This window comes from Euprymna scolopes, chromosome 41, assembly GCF_053919585.1.
Source record: "Euprymna scolopes isolate OS-2025 chromosome 41, ASM5391958v1, whole genome shotgun sequence".
NCBI lineage: Eukaryota > Metazoa > Mollusca > Cephalopoda > Sepiida > Sepiolidae > Euprymna > Euprymna scolopes.
The window spans coordinates 32,945,626-32,960,625 of record NC_136522.1 but is presented as its reverse complement, the minus strand read 5'-3'; the positions used below and the strand labels follow the sequence as shown (position 1 = coordinate 32,960,625).

General features: G+C 30.7%; 1 protein-coding gene across 1 annotated transcript in view; it reads left to right on the top strand.

The window, feature by feature from the left end:
* LOC145266455 (ubiquitin-conjugating enzyme E2 2) overlaps positions 1-15,000 on the top strand; it is a 275,170-nt gene that overhangs the window by 92,946 nt on the left and 167,224 nt on the right. The window contains exon 3 of the mRNA XM_080122134.1: positions 13,269-13,300. Within this exon, the coding sequence (XP_079978260.1) occupies positions 13,269-13,300 (32 nt within the window). The remainder of the gene's footprint in view (positions 1-13,268; positions 13,301-15,000) is intronic.

Genomic DNA, 15,000 nt, shown 5'->3' with positions numbered 1-15,000 from the left:
TATGTCGGGCCTGGTTCCAGTCATTAAATATATAAGACTACCTATAATCTCGCGATATTGTGTGTCATTTATTTCAGATTCTGTGTGTATATTTTTATTATCATTTTCGACCGGTGTAGAGCGTTTCTTGCACTCTCCCATTCCAAATTTTAATAGTATTTCGTCGATGTATCTCGATTGAGTCATCGTAACAAGTCCTTTGCTTTGAGTAAATTCTATCCCCCAGAAACCAGGATATTTTGCCTAGATCGGTCATTTTGAATCTTTTACTTAATTTGTTCTTAACATCAGTTAACATTATGTCACAATTTGATGCGATTAAAATATCATCGACCCATAAAACCAAAATCAGTAGTTTATCGTCTTTGTGTTGGGTATATAAACAGGGGTCTACAGCGCATTGTCCAAATTGTTGTTTAATAATATAATTATGGAATACTGTGTTCCAACACTGGGCACTCTGCTTTAGACCATATAATGACTTGTTAAGTCGCCACACGCTATTTTTATTTTTCATTATAAATCCCTCTGGAGGGGTAATATAAATTTCACAGTCTATTGGGGCATTCAAATAAGCATTTTTTACATCCATTTGATGGATGTTTAGGTCATATTGTGATGCGACTTGCATTAAAATTCTGGTTGTTGTTAGGTTTGTGGTCGGCGAAAACGTAGAAAAGTATTCTTTACCGTAAATCTGAGAGCACCCCTTAGCAACAAATCTTGCTTTGTACTGCTCTGTCTGACGCTGTACTCTTTTTTGTAAAGACCCATCTGGTAGAAATAACATGTTTGTCTCTTGGGAGAGGCACTACCGTATAGGTATCATTTTTGGTTAAGGCATCTATTTCTTTTTTTCATGGCAATTTTCCATTCTTCACAATGTTCTGAATTAATTCCTTCGTTGAAGCTTTTTGGCGCATTTTCCATTGAATAGCAATAGTCGATTTGATAATCTTTTATATTGTCGACCACCAAAAAATCGGGACGTCTTCTATTTCTTTTGGAATATCTCTCGACTTCGTCATCATCATCATCATCATGGACACTCTCGTCTCCGTCATTTTTATTGTTTTCGTTTGTTCTAATTATTTGAGGTAATATAATTTCATCCTCTTCATATGACGGGTTTTCGTCTGTAAAATTAAACGTGTCCGTGAATTTTACACACCGGATTCTTTTTATTTTATTTTTTTCGGGAAAAAATATTAAATTGGCTGGACTGTTTTTATCGTATCCAAGAAATATACCTCTGTCGGTTTTAATATTCAATTTACTCTTTTTCTCTATATATGCGAAGCAAGTTGAACCAAATATATGCATTCTGCTTAAATTTGGTTTTTTACTGCAGAAAGATTCATATGGAGTCTTAGATAGTGTTTTGTTAAAGCACCTGTTGCGTATATAGACTGCCGCCATAAGTGCATACGTCCAGAGGTTTTTAGGGAGTTTTGATTCAATGAGTAGGCATCTTGCCATTTCAAAAAGTGTCCGCCACGCACGTTCAGCAGTACCGTTTTGGTGTGGCGATCTAGGAGCTGATGTCTCATGCCTGATATGATGGTTAATTAGTAAAAGTTCAAAGTCTTTATTGGTGAATTCCGTACCGTTGTCAGAGCGAATACACTTGATTTCACCGTAGGGGGCCATGTCGGCTAGATATTTCTTAGTTGCTAGCAGGGTATCAGATTTGTTCTTTAAAAAGTAAACCATTATTAAACCTGAATGGTCATCTACGAAATTCAACACATATCTATAATGTTCTCTGGCCATCGGTTCTACGAGACCGTTCAAGTCACAATGCACCATTGATAGAATTTTTTTGGCCTTTTTGTCTGGTATCTTTTGATAGTTTGTCATTTTCCCTTGCGTACAGACGTCGCAGTTGAAGGTTTTTGATGTTTGTATTCGCATTCCATCAACTACAGTCGGCAACTTTTTGATATCAGGAATATTGCAGTGTCCAAGAATTTTATGCCATGTCTGTAGATCATGGCAGGCGGTTTTTGATGGGACTACGCTATTTAAATAATATAGTCTTCCATTTTCTTTAATGTCGAATACAGTTCCATTTGGGTATACCAGTTTTGATTTATTGGGGCTAAAGTTTATATTTGCACCTTGTTTTGTGGCAGCTTGTACAGAAAATATATTTTGCTTAAATTTGGGGATTAGAAGAGCGTTTTCTAGAATACAGAAACATAGCTCACCTTTATTGTTCTTTAGCGAGATTTTCACATTGCCTCTTTTCAAAACGATATCATTGGCTCGACTCCCGTCAGCTAGTTCTACAAAATGATTTTGTGGCTTAAAGTTGGGGTCAAAATTGATAAAATCAGATTCCTTTGTAATCACATGTGCCGTGGCCCCACAATCGACAAGAAAATTATCATTGTTTGTTGAAGCCTCAAATGTACACGAAAATAAAAATGTATGTTCGCTAACAGAGCTCTCTATTTTTAATGTAGTCGCCATTTTGAGTCCTGTATCTACATTGGAAACTCTTGTGATTAGGCCGTCCACAATTATAACAAATAACTTTTGTACTTTTCTTAGGAAAAAACCTGCTTCTGGCAAAGTTGCGTTTTTTATTCCTGGCATGGGTATAATTCGATTTTGGTGTTTTTATGTGTGTATTTTTAAATTTCATGATATTTGTGGATTCGTTTTTTTCTGTGATCATTTTTTTCAGTTTCTTCGTAACTTCTGTGTGCCACCTTGAATTGGCTAAAAGTCATGGGTTTTTCTTTCTGGGTTATCACGGTGGTAAATGGCTTGAAATCACTCGGTAATCCCTTAAGGACCATGGAAATTAACAGACTGTCACTTATAACTTCACCAGACATTTTTAAAGAATTTGCAGTTGTCTCGGCTCTTATATAATCAGTAATAGTTTCGGCTTCCATTCGTTTTAGAGAGGTCAGTTCAGTGTATAAAGAAATAATTTTGGGTTTTCCTTTCGATAAATAATGCTCTCTCAATATGTTTAATGCTTTGCAGCCGTCGTCCAGGGCTTCTCTCATTACCAGTGATAGACTTCGGTCATCTAAACACTGTATTAATTCCGCAAAGACAGTTGCGTTCTTTTCAATGAAGTCGGGGTCGTTTCTGTTTCCAGGTTGTGTTTCTAGTACTTTGTGTAGCTTTTGGATTTGTAGATATCCCAGAAATTTAACTTGCCACGATTCGAATTTTGATTCGGATGCATCGAAATAAAGACGCACGCTGGGCGCATAACCTCTAGAAGTGTAAGCCATTTTGAATTTCAGATGGTTCGCTGTTACACACAAGTCCTGGTAGGTGACTTGTTTGTAGTAGACAGTTCCACGGAACAAAATATTCTTACCGTGTCGAAACCCGGGAAAGAATATGTGAAATTGCTCCAGAAAATATTTAATATTTATGAAGCAATTCTGGTTTCTGATTGGTTGGTAGCAGAACGTGAATTAATTTGATTCGTCAGTCCTTAGCAGCATCGTTTATAAATAGAATCGTCCGACTGTGTGGGATCATACCCCATTAAAAGGGCAAAAATATTGCAACACATACATACATACATACATACATACATGGATATAAAGACATACATACATACATTGATATAAATACATACATACATACATACACATACATACATACATAGATATACATACATACATACATACACACATACATACATGGATATACATACATACATACATACATACATGGACATACATACATACATACATGGACATACATACATACATACATGGACATACATACATACATACATGGATATACATACATACATACATGGATATACATACATACATACATGGATATACATACATACATACATACATACATGGATATACATACATACATACATACATGGATATACATACATACATACATACATACATGGATATACATACATACATACATGGATATACATACATACATACATACATACATATACATACATACATACATACATGGATATACATACATACATACATACATGGATATACATACATACATACATACATACATACATGGATATACATACATACATACATACATACATGGATATACATACATACATACATGGATATACATACATATACATACATACATACATGATATACATACATGGACATACATACATACATACATGGACATACATACATACATACATACATACATACATGGATATACATACATACATATATACATACATATATACATACATGGATATACATACATACATACATGGATATACATACATACATGGATATACATACATACATACATGGATATACATACATACATACATACATGGATATACATACATACATACATGGATATACATACATACATACATGGATACATACATATATATACATACATATACATACATACATACATGATATACATACATGGACATACATACATACATATACATACATACATACATGATATACATACATGGACATACATACATACATGGACATACATACATACATGGACATACATACATACATGGACATACATACATACATGGATATACATACATACATATATACATACATACATGGATATACATACATACATACATGGATATACATACATACATACATGGATATACATACATACATACATGGATATACATACATACATACATGGATATACATACATACATACATGGATATACATACATACATACATGGATATACATACATACATACATACATGGATATACATACATACATACATACATACATGGATATACATACATACATACATACATGGATATACATACATACATACATACATACATGGATATACATACATACATACATACATGGATATACATACATACATACATACATGGATATACATACATACATACATACATGGATATACATACATACATACATACATGGATATACATACATACATACATGGACATATATACATACATGGATATACATACATACATGGATATACATACATACATATACATACTTTCATACATACATATACATACTTTCATACATACATATACATACTTTCATACATACATATACATACTTTCATACATACATATACATACATATACATACATATACATACATATACATACATTCATACATATACATACATTCATACATATACATACATTCATACATATACATACATTCATACATATACATACATTTATACATACATTCATACATATACATACATTCATACATATACATACATTCATACATATACATACATTCATACATATACATACATTCATACATATACATACATTCATACATATACATACATTCATACATATACATACATTCATACATATACATACATTCATACATATACATACATACATATACATACATACATGGATATAAATACATACATACATACATGGATATAAATACATACATACATACATGGATATAAATACATACATACATACATGGATATAAATACATACATACATACATACATGGATATACATACATACATACATACATGGATATACATACATACATACATACATGGATGTAAATACATACATGCATATCTATACATGGATGTAAATACATACATGCATATCTATTAGTGGTGGGACGATTAATCGGAATCGTTAATCGTAAGAATCGTGTATTTTGGGAGGTATCGGAATCGGAATCGCATCGTTAAAAAATACCTTAATTTTCCGATTCCTTCATTACGATTCTTTTATCCTGATGTTGAAAAAAATGTCCTGATATTTCTAACGGCAAGAGAGAAATGTAGCATGTTATAAAAAGAAACCAAAGAAATTCATTATTAACAGGGCATTGCTTAGTGCCCTTCCCTTACAAGGTTCATTCATTCAGATCTATTGTGATCAAAACTACAAAAGAGTTAACTTGAAAAGAAGTATGCAGGGCTCTACATTGCGAGTAAAAAAAAAAAAAAAAACGCTTATCTTTTTGGCGACTGTTTTTTTTTTACTGACAAATCTTCTAATAGTGAATGAAAATGCTTTTTCAACTTATATTTTCTTAAAACGAGCAAAGTCAAATTATTAAAACAGTAAATGGTTTAATAGAACAATATACTTTTTTTCTTTTTTTAAAAGAAGGCTTTTGAAAGAAATATCTCTAAAATGAAATTGATCACGTATTATTTCGCAAAATTTGGACAGTAGTCGGCTTCTTTTGATGTTTAAAAAAAACCGACCCCATACCTATCTCTTCCAAACCTAAAGTTATTAAATAACCCCTTCGTTAATTTAAGGGTAATTAATTCAATTCAGTCAAGTTGTTTTTTTTAAATTTCATTGAAATAAAATCCATTTTTTAATTTTTTTTCTCCAGAAAGATAAAACCCTGAATTTGATTATATTAAACGCAGAATAATATCTTTTTTCTAGAATTTTAAATTGAAAATTTAAAAAAAAGTGTTTGACGCAGTTTTTTGCCGAACGAAAAAGAAATTAATATATATTTTTTAAATTAATCAATTAATTTTTATGTCTAAATAATTTTACGATTAATTAAATAATTTCATTTTAAAAAGTATTTATAAATAGAATTTTACTTAAGACTTGTAGTTTAGCAATATTGAACCGCATCAACCATGTGTGAATTGAACACAGTCAACCAAAAAAAAAAAAAAAAAATTCAAAAGAAATGCATATTTGCATTTCATTATGTAAACTTTTATACATTGGTTTCAAAAATTAAATTCTATAAGTTTTTTTTTTTTTTTTTTGTTAACTACTGGTTGGTACAATTTACCGCTCCATCCCTTTATATTTTTTTCTTTTTGTCTTTTTTAGCGGATTATTTTCAATTAATTATCCAAATAAGTGACTAGCTTTAAAACAAAATTTAATAGTAATTTATTTGTTTACAGATAAACTGAATTTTCTAATATGGCCTCAAAGTCCCCAAAAAAGTCTTGCATGGAAACTTTTTGAAGTTTTGCAAAGTCTGTCAAATTAAAATATCGCGAGGAACAAAACCATCTAACATGACCACAACCAACATGTTAAAACATTTAACTATGAAGCATCCAAATGAATTGGAGGAGCAAAATAAAAAAGAAAAGGAACAAAAAAATTACCAACTAGTCACTCAGAGCAGTTTTATTAGTTAGGGTCGAAATCGCAGTGTCTTTTTTTTTTTTTTGCCTAAGTCACCAATTTTTTTAACCTTCCTTAACTTCAAAGAGTAAATACAATATATACAACTAAAAAAATAATTTTTAAAAATGCTGATTCTATTCATGAAAAATTCTTTTAACTAGAAATTAAAACTTAGGTATAGATAGCTGACTGACAGCAACAGGAGCACTGGTTAACTACTGAACCACATGGAAAGGTGTGGGGGAGGAAAAAAGGAAATTAAAGGATGATAATAAATTATGATAATCGTCTTTGAAAGGCACTAAACTCCTAAAATTTACTTGTTTAAAATTTTAGGCGGCATTCCCGGGCGATTTTAAAGCACTCTCTCTCCAAAAAAAAAAAAAAAAAAGATTTAATTTTTAACATTGGGAAAGATATATTTATTATAACCGAATTCCTGTATGAAGACTGGATCTACTTTATTGGACGTTAATTTGTGAGATAAGTAATTTTTCAATGTTTAATGTTTTTAAAGTTTCAATTATCAAGTAAATTTTTTTAATTGCGTTTTTTTGTTCAATTTATTTATAAAAAAAAACAGGGTTTAAAATGTATTTTTCAAGGTAACAAGCTTCGAAATAAGTCTAATTAAAAAAAATCACTTAATTTTTAATTTCGACAACCCTGAGAATTTAATTATTAAAAAAATATTGAAATGTGACATTTTTTTTATTTAACATTTCTATTAGTTCAATTAATATTCTTTCGATAATTCATTTCACTCAACAAACTTCACCATTTTTTGTTTTGTTTTATCTTTTTCTGTAATTTTGGTAACTATTTTTGCTCAATTTTATCTAGTATTTCATTTGTTTTTTATAGTGGTATAATTTTTATATGTGTTCCTTTGATATACCCTATTTCAAAATTAGTTTGGCTAAACTTATTCTTCACGTTAGAAACAACATGTAAAAGTAATGAAAAAGAAAAAACAATAGGTGTTAACTACTCTTTGTGAATTATGGAGGTCTGAAGAACTGCCGTCACAAATACAACTATCAATAGCCAAACAAAAAATCGTTTTTGAAATTCCTTTACTTGTAACTTTTCGCTATACCTACCTTTTGGTATAAAACACAAAAACTTTCGATTAATGGTATTTCTCAAATATGGTCGTTAACTTTGGAATGGTTATTTTGTATCTACGGCGCCATGTCACATTGTTTTTTTCATTACACACGTTCATTTATAAATTATTAAATTAAATATTTATCTTTTTTTATATTTAATTAGTATATATTTTCTTTCTCTTCCGCTATATATTTTTTATTTAATTCATTAAATCTGTAAATTATGAGGACCAAAATAATGAATCGTGTTCATTTATTCTCTAATTTTCTTGTTTTTGTTCTGTTATATAAATTCTATTTTATTTGTATTTGCTCTGAAGGATAAATTCTATTTTCTTTGTTTTTTTTTTCTGTATTCCAATTAATTAAAATAAATTTTCTCTAAAATAAATTTTGCTAATTTTTCCGTTTAGTTTACTATATAATAATTTTATTTAAACCAAAACACGACGGTGTAGACATAAAATATCTCTTCCAAAGTTAGGGAACATATTTGGTAATTACCAACCATAAATATAAAACTACCTGGTATATTTCAAAACAATAATTCCCTAGGAATCGGAATCGGAATCGTACTTGGTATCGGAATCGTTAATTAATATTTTCCTGGAATCGGAATCGGAATCGTATAAAAATTAGGAATCGTCCCAACACTAATATCTATACATGGATATAAATACATACATGCATATCTATACATGGATATACATACATACATGCATATCTATACATGGATATACATACATACATGCATATCTATACATGGATATACATACATACATGCATATCTATACATGGATATACATACATACATGCATATCTATACATGGATATAAATACATACATGCATATCTATACATGGATATACATACATACATGCATGCACATCTATACATGGATATACATGCATGCATGCACATCTATACATGGATATACATACATGCATGCACATCTATACATGGATATACATACATGCATGCACATCTATACATGGATATACATACATGCATGCACATCTATACATGGATATACATACATGCATGCACATCTATACATGGATATACATACATGCATGCACATCTATACATGGATATACATACATGCATGCACATCTATACATGGATATACATACATGCATGCACATCTATACATGGATATACATACATGCATGCACATCTATACATGGATATACATACATACATACATGCACATCTATACATGGATATACATATATACATACATGCACAGCTATACATGGATATACATACATACATACATGCACAGCTATACATGGATATACATACATACATGCACATCTATACATGGATATACATACATACATGCACATCTATACATGGATATACATACATACATGCACATCTATACATGGATATACATACATACATGCACATCTATACATGGATATACATACATACATGCACATCTATACATGGATATACATACATACATGCACATCTATACATGGATATACATACATACATACATACATGGATATACATACATATATACATACATGGATATACATACATACATGCACATCTATACATGGATATACATACATACATGCACATCTATACATGGATATACATACATACATGCACATCTATACATGGATATACATACATACATGCACATCTATACATGGATATACATACATACATGCACATCTATACATGGATATACATACATACATGCACATCTATACATGGATATACATACATACATGCACATCTATACATGGATATACATACATACATGCACATCTATACATGGATATACATACATACATGCACATCTATACATGGATATACATACATACATGCACATCTATACATGGATATACATACATACATGCACATCTATACATGGATATACATACATACATGCACATCTATACATGGATATACATACATACATGCACATCTATACATGGATATACATACATACATGCACATCTATACATGGATATACATACATACATGCACATCTATACATGGATATACATACATACATGCACATCTATACATGGATATACATACATACATGCACATCTATACATGGATATACATACATACATGCACATCTATACATGGATATACATACATACATGCACATCTATACATGGATATACATACATACATGCACATCTATACATGGATATACATACATACATGCACATCTATACATGGATATACATACATACATGCACATCTATACATGGATATACATACATACATGCACATCTATACATGGATATACATACATACATGCACATCTATACATGGATATACATACATACATGCACATCTATACATGGATATACATACATACATGCACATCTATACATGGATATACATACATACATGCACATCTATACATGGATATACATACATACATGCACATCTATACATGGATATACATACATACATGCACATCTATACATGGATATACATACATACATGCACATCTATACATGGATATACATACATACATGCACATCTATACATAGATATACATGCACATCTATATACATCCATCTATATATATATATTTAAATAAGGGAGTAGTCACCAACAATGTGTATTTTTTAACATTATTTTATTATTCCGTTTGTCTTGGTTTTTCATTGAGAATTATGTTTGGATCATTGTAATAATTTTTTGAAGTCATTGAAATCGTTCGTGAGTTTCAGACGGTCAAATGTGTAAAAATGGCGATTTTCTAGTTAGTTTGAAGTTTTTCCAAGGGGTGGAGGCTTGTAAGTGTTTATTATACATTGGTATGCTGAATTTTTATTGCTTTTTTATTTGGTTTGTCCAGGAATATTTTGACCTGTAGTCAGTCGCTATCTCTTTCTGCTAATGTGTTTTTCTTTTCCTTTAGGGTGGGGTAGGGTGTGCGCGTGTGTGTTTATGTGTGTGTGTGTGTGTTTGCTTTTATTGGTTTGGGAATGTGTATATTGTTTTATAGTATTTTGGGGTTATTTGCTTCCTTAGGAAGGCGGCTGTGGTCCAGGTCGTTACTAATGTGTATGTGTGGGGAGGGGGGACTGGCTCTTCTGAAGTAAGGGTAGGGGTGCTTTCATTCTATTTTGATATTTATTTTTTGGATTCTTGGATTTTAGTATTGTGATTTTTCGTTTTAGTCTTATATTATGTTTGTTTAGAAAGAGGGTTGTATTTAAAATAGGGGATTTTTTAATGTTTCTATTTATTTGTCTTTGTCTCCCCATGTGGGTATGGCCAGACCCAGGATTGGTTCCTGGGGGGGGGGGGCATTGGAGGGGGTGTAGGTATGGGAGGGGGATGATAGAAGGGAAGATAGTTGTTTCAGTCATGAGGGGGTTCTCCTCCCCTGACTGAGGAGGGAGCGAGGTGTTGGAACAGATATTATACTATGGTTCTAGGTGTCTCCTAGTGTTGTTGGTTTCGAGGTTAAGTAGGGTTGGTATTGTTCAGTGTGTTGTATTAGAGATAGAGGTGTTATGTCTGTGTGTGGTTGTATGCACGCACGTGTGTGTGTGTGTTTTAATGTGTTGGTTCTGATTTATGTGTGGGTGTGTGTATGTGTATGGGTGTGCATGCGAGTGTACCTTGCATTTCATGTTTTTGTGTGATGGTATTAGGTTCTGTTCAGTTCAGGAGTGAATTTGGTGATGAAGTTTTTTTCCTGTGTAAGTAAATAAAAATAATTGTCTGTTTGGAAGATTGGCATTATTTTGAAGCTGTTTCCACTGCATGTGTGTACGTGTTTTGAAACATAGAGGTGTCTGTTATCTGCAATTTTGATGTTGCTCTTATGTAAGGCCACTCTATTTTTCACTGGCCTTACATAAGAGCTGCCAAGACTAAACTTGTTACCTTTAACAATTACAAGAAACCTCAACCACTGATTGTTATGACTAATAATATGCTACCTGAAAATTTTTTGTTCAAACTCTTTGGCTTAACATTTGCAGAATTGGAAAAAATACCTTGAGGACATTGCCAAGGTTGATGTGAAAGTGGGCTCTCTACCCCATGCTCACACCCAACAGTATCCTATATCACTACAAAGCCACTATTTGATCATGCATGGAATGTTGATGCCGCATCTGTGCTGGTGCATCTGCCACTAGTCTCTTGCTCTTAGACAGCATCCAAAAGTCTTCAACCTAATAGGCCTTGCATTATCAACCAAATTCCAGCCTCTGACCCATCGCAGAAAATGTTGCATCTGTGTCTGTTTTACAAGTATTTTAATAGTATGTGCTCTGAACTCAAAGTTCAAATAGTTTCTTCCCTCAAATTGCTAGACTTTGGAATTCTCTCTCTGGGTTCCTGCTTCCTTGACAGTACTGACATAGAAGTTCAAGAAGTGAAGGTTTTGTAACTCTTGTTTCAATGTATTTGCAAAGGTTTTCTTATAAAGGGTATTCAATAATATACAGAACTGTATTAACTTATTTCACAATATTTTTTTCACTCACAAGGAATAATGAGATGACTGTTAAAAACAGTAATTCTCTCTTGGTCAAACAGTGCTCATGAAATTTGGAGATGTTTCAATCCATTCATAGTATTCATCATCCAACTTGTTACAAAAAAAGAAAAGAATTGTGAAATCAGTTGATGTAGTTTCCAGGTTTATTGAAGCTGGTGTTGAATGCTGCCACCTGTACTGAATTCTAAACAAAAATCTCCATATTAATTTCTTGTAAGACTTCCAGTAAATGTGCAACTTGAGGGGAACCTACTTTTGAAATGAAATTATTTACTTTAAATCTAAATTGATAAAGTTTACATTAAAATAACATTTACAAAAAGAGCATTGCATATTTCCACCCAATGTTTTGTATATTCTACGTCTGATGATTCTTTGTTGTTGAACTGTGAACCTGTTTGTTTTATGCTGTTTAGTTTTTCTTCACTCCCTTTCCAGTCTCCATAATTTGTGAGGAAAAAATGATTTTGTTCCATTTTCTTATTACACAGTTTAACGATTTCCTTTTCGTTTTATTTTAGTATTTCACTGGCAGGCAACCATTATGGGTCCAGTAAGTATTTTCTTTGTTTTTCTCTCCTGCGCAACCTTAGGTAGATGCAGAATGCTTGGATATTACTGTCACACATAAATTTTTTTCTTAATGTTTTTATCTTAAATAAAAAAGTTCAAAATCCTTCTGAAATATCTAGTTTAAATTTATTCTAATATAGGTGTATTGGCCTTTTTTTGGAGGAGGGGGTGCACTTTTGCATCTATTCTGAAAGTGAATGATCTGTTTAGACTAAATCTATATGCAAAACTAATCTTGCTCTAAATTTCTAATTTTTATTTTATTTTTTTGCTTAAATTCCTTTATACCACAAACTTTTCAGGTTATTTACATGTAATATGTAATCACCTAAAAATAGAATATCATTTTTTGGGTTTGTATTACGGTACACATAGATTCGAAAAAGTTGTCAAAAAACAAATATATAACAAATAAATGTTATCAAAGGCAAGATAAGTTACTTTTCTGCCAAACTGGATATATTTTTTTGTGTTTTTATTCAATGTAACATATTTATTCAGCTCGAAAAACATACAGTGTTTACCGATGTATTCGAAAAATTCAAGATGGCGTCTCACACTCTCTTTAACACCGTAAGTTTGGGAAAAGGTGTTATAATTAAAAAAACTATACAAAATACTATTAAAAACTCGCCGAATATATGTCAACCTATGTCACGGTAACATATATTGAGCGAGTTTTTAACAGTATTTTATCCGGGTTTTTATTTATAACACCTTTTCCCAAACTTACCGTGTTAAAGAGAGAATCAGACACCATCTTGAATGTTCCAATACATCAATGAACACTGTATGGTTTTCAAGCTGAATAAAACTGTTACATTGAATAAAAACACGAAAAATATATCCAGTATGTATGTGTGTGTATATGTATGTGTGTGTATATGTATGTGTGTGTATATGTATGTGTGTGTATATGTATGTGTGTGTATATGTATGTGTGTGTATATGTATGTGTGTGTATATGTATGTGTGTGTATATGTATGTGTGTGTATGTGTGTGTATGTGTGTGTATATGTATGTGTGTGTGTGTATGTGTGTGTATATGTATGTATATGTATGTATATGTATGTATATGTATGTATATGTATGTATATATGTATGTATATATGTATGTATATATGTATGTGTATATGTATGTATATATGTATGTATATATGTATGTATATATGTATGTATATATGTATGTATATATGTATGTATATATATGTATGTATATATATGTATGTATATATATGTATGTATATATATGTATGTATATGTATGTATATGTATGTATGTATATGTATGTATATATATGTATGTATATATATGTATGTATATATATGTATGTATATATATGTATGTATATATATGTATGTATATATATGTATGTATATATATGTATGTATATATATGTATGTATATATATGTATGTATATATATGTATGTATATATATGTATGTATATATATGTATGTATATATATGTATGTATATATATGTATGTATATATATTGTATGTATATATATGTATGTATATATATGTATGTATATATATATATATGTATATATATGTATATGTATATATATATGTATATATATGTATGTATATATATATATATGTATATATATGTATATATATGTATGTATATATATGTATATATATATATGTATATTATATATGTATATATGTATATAT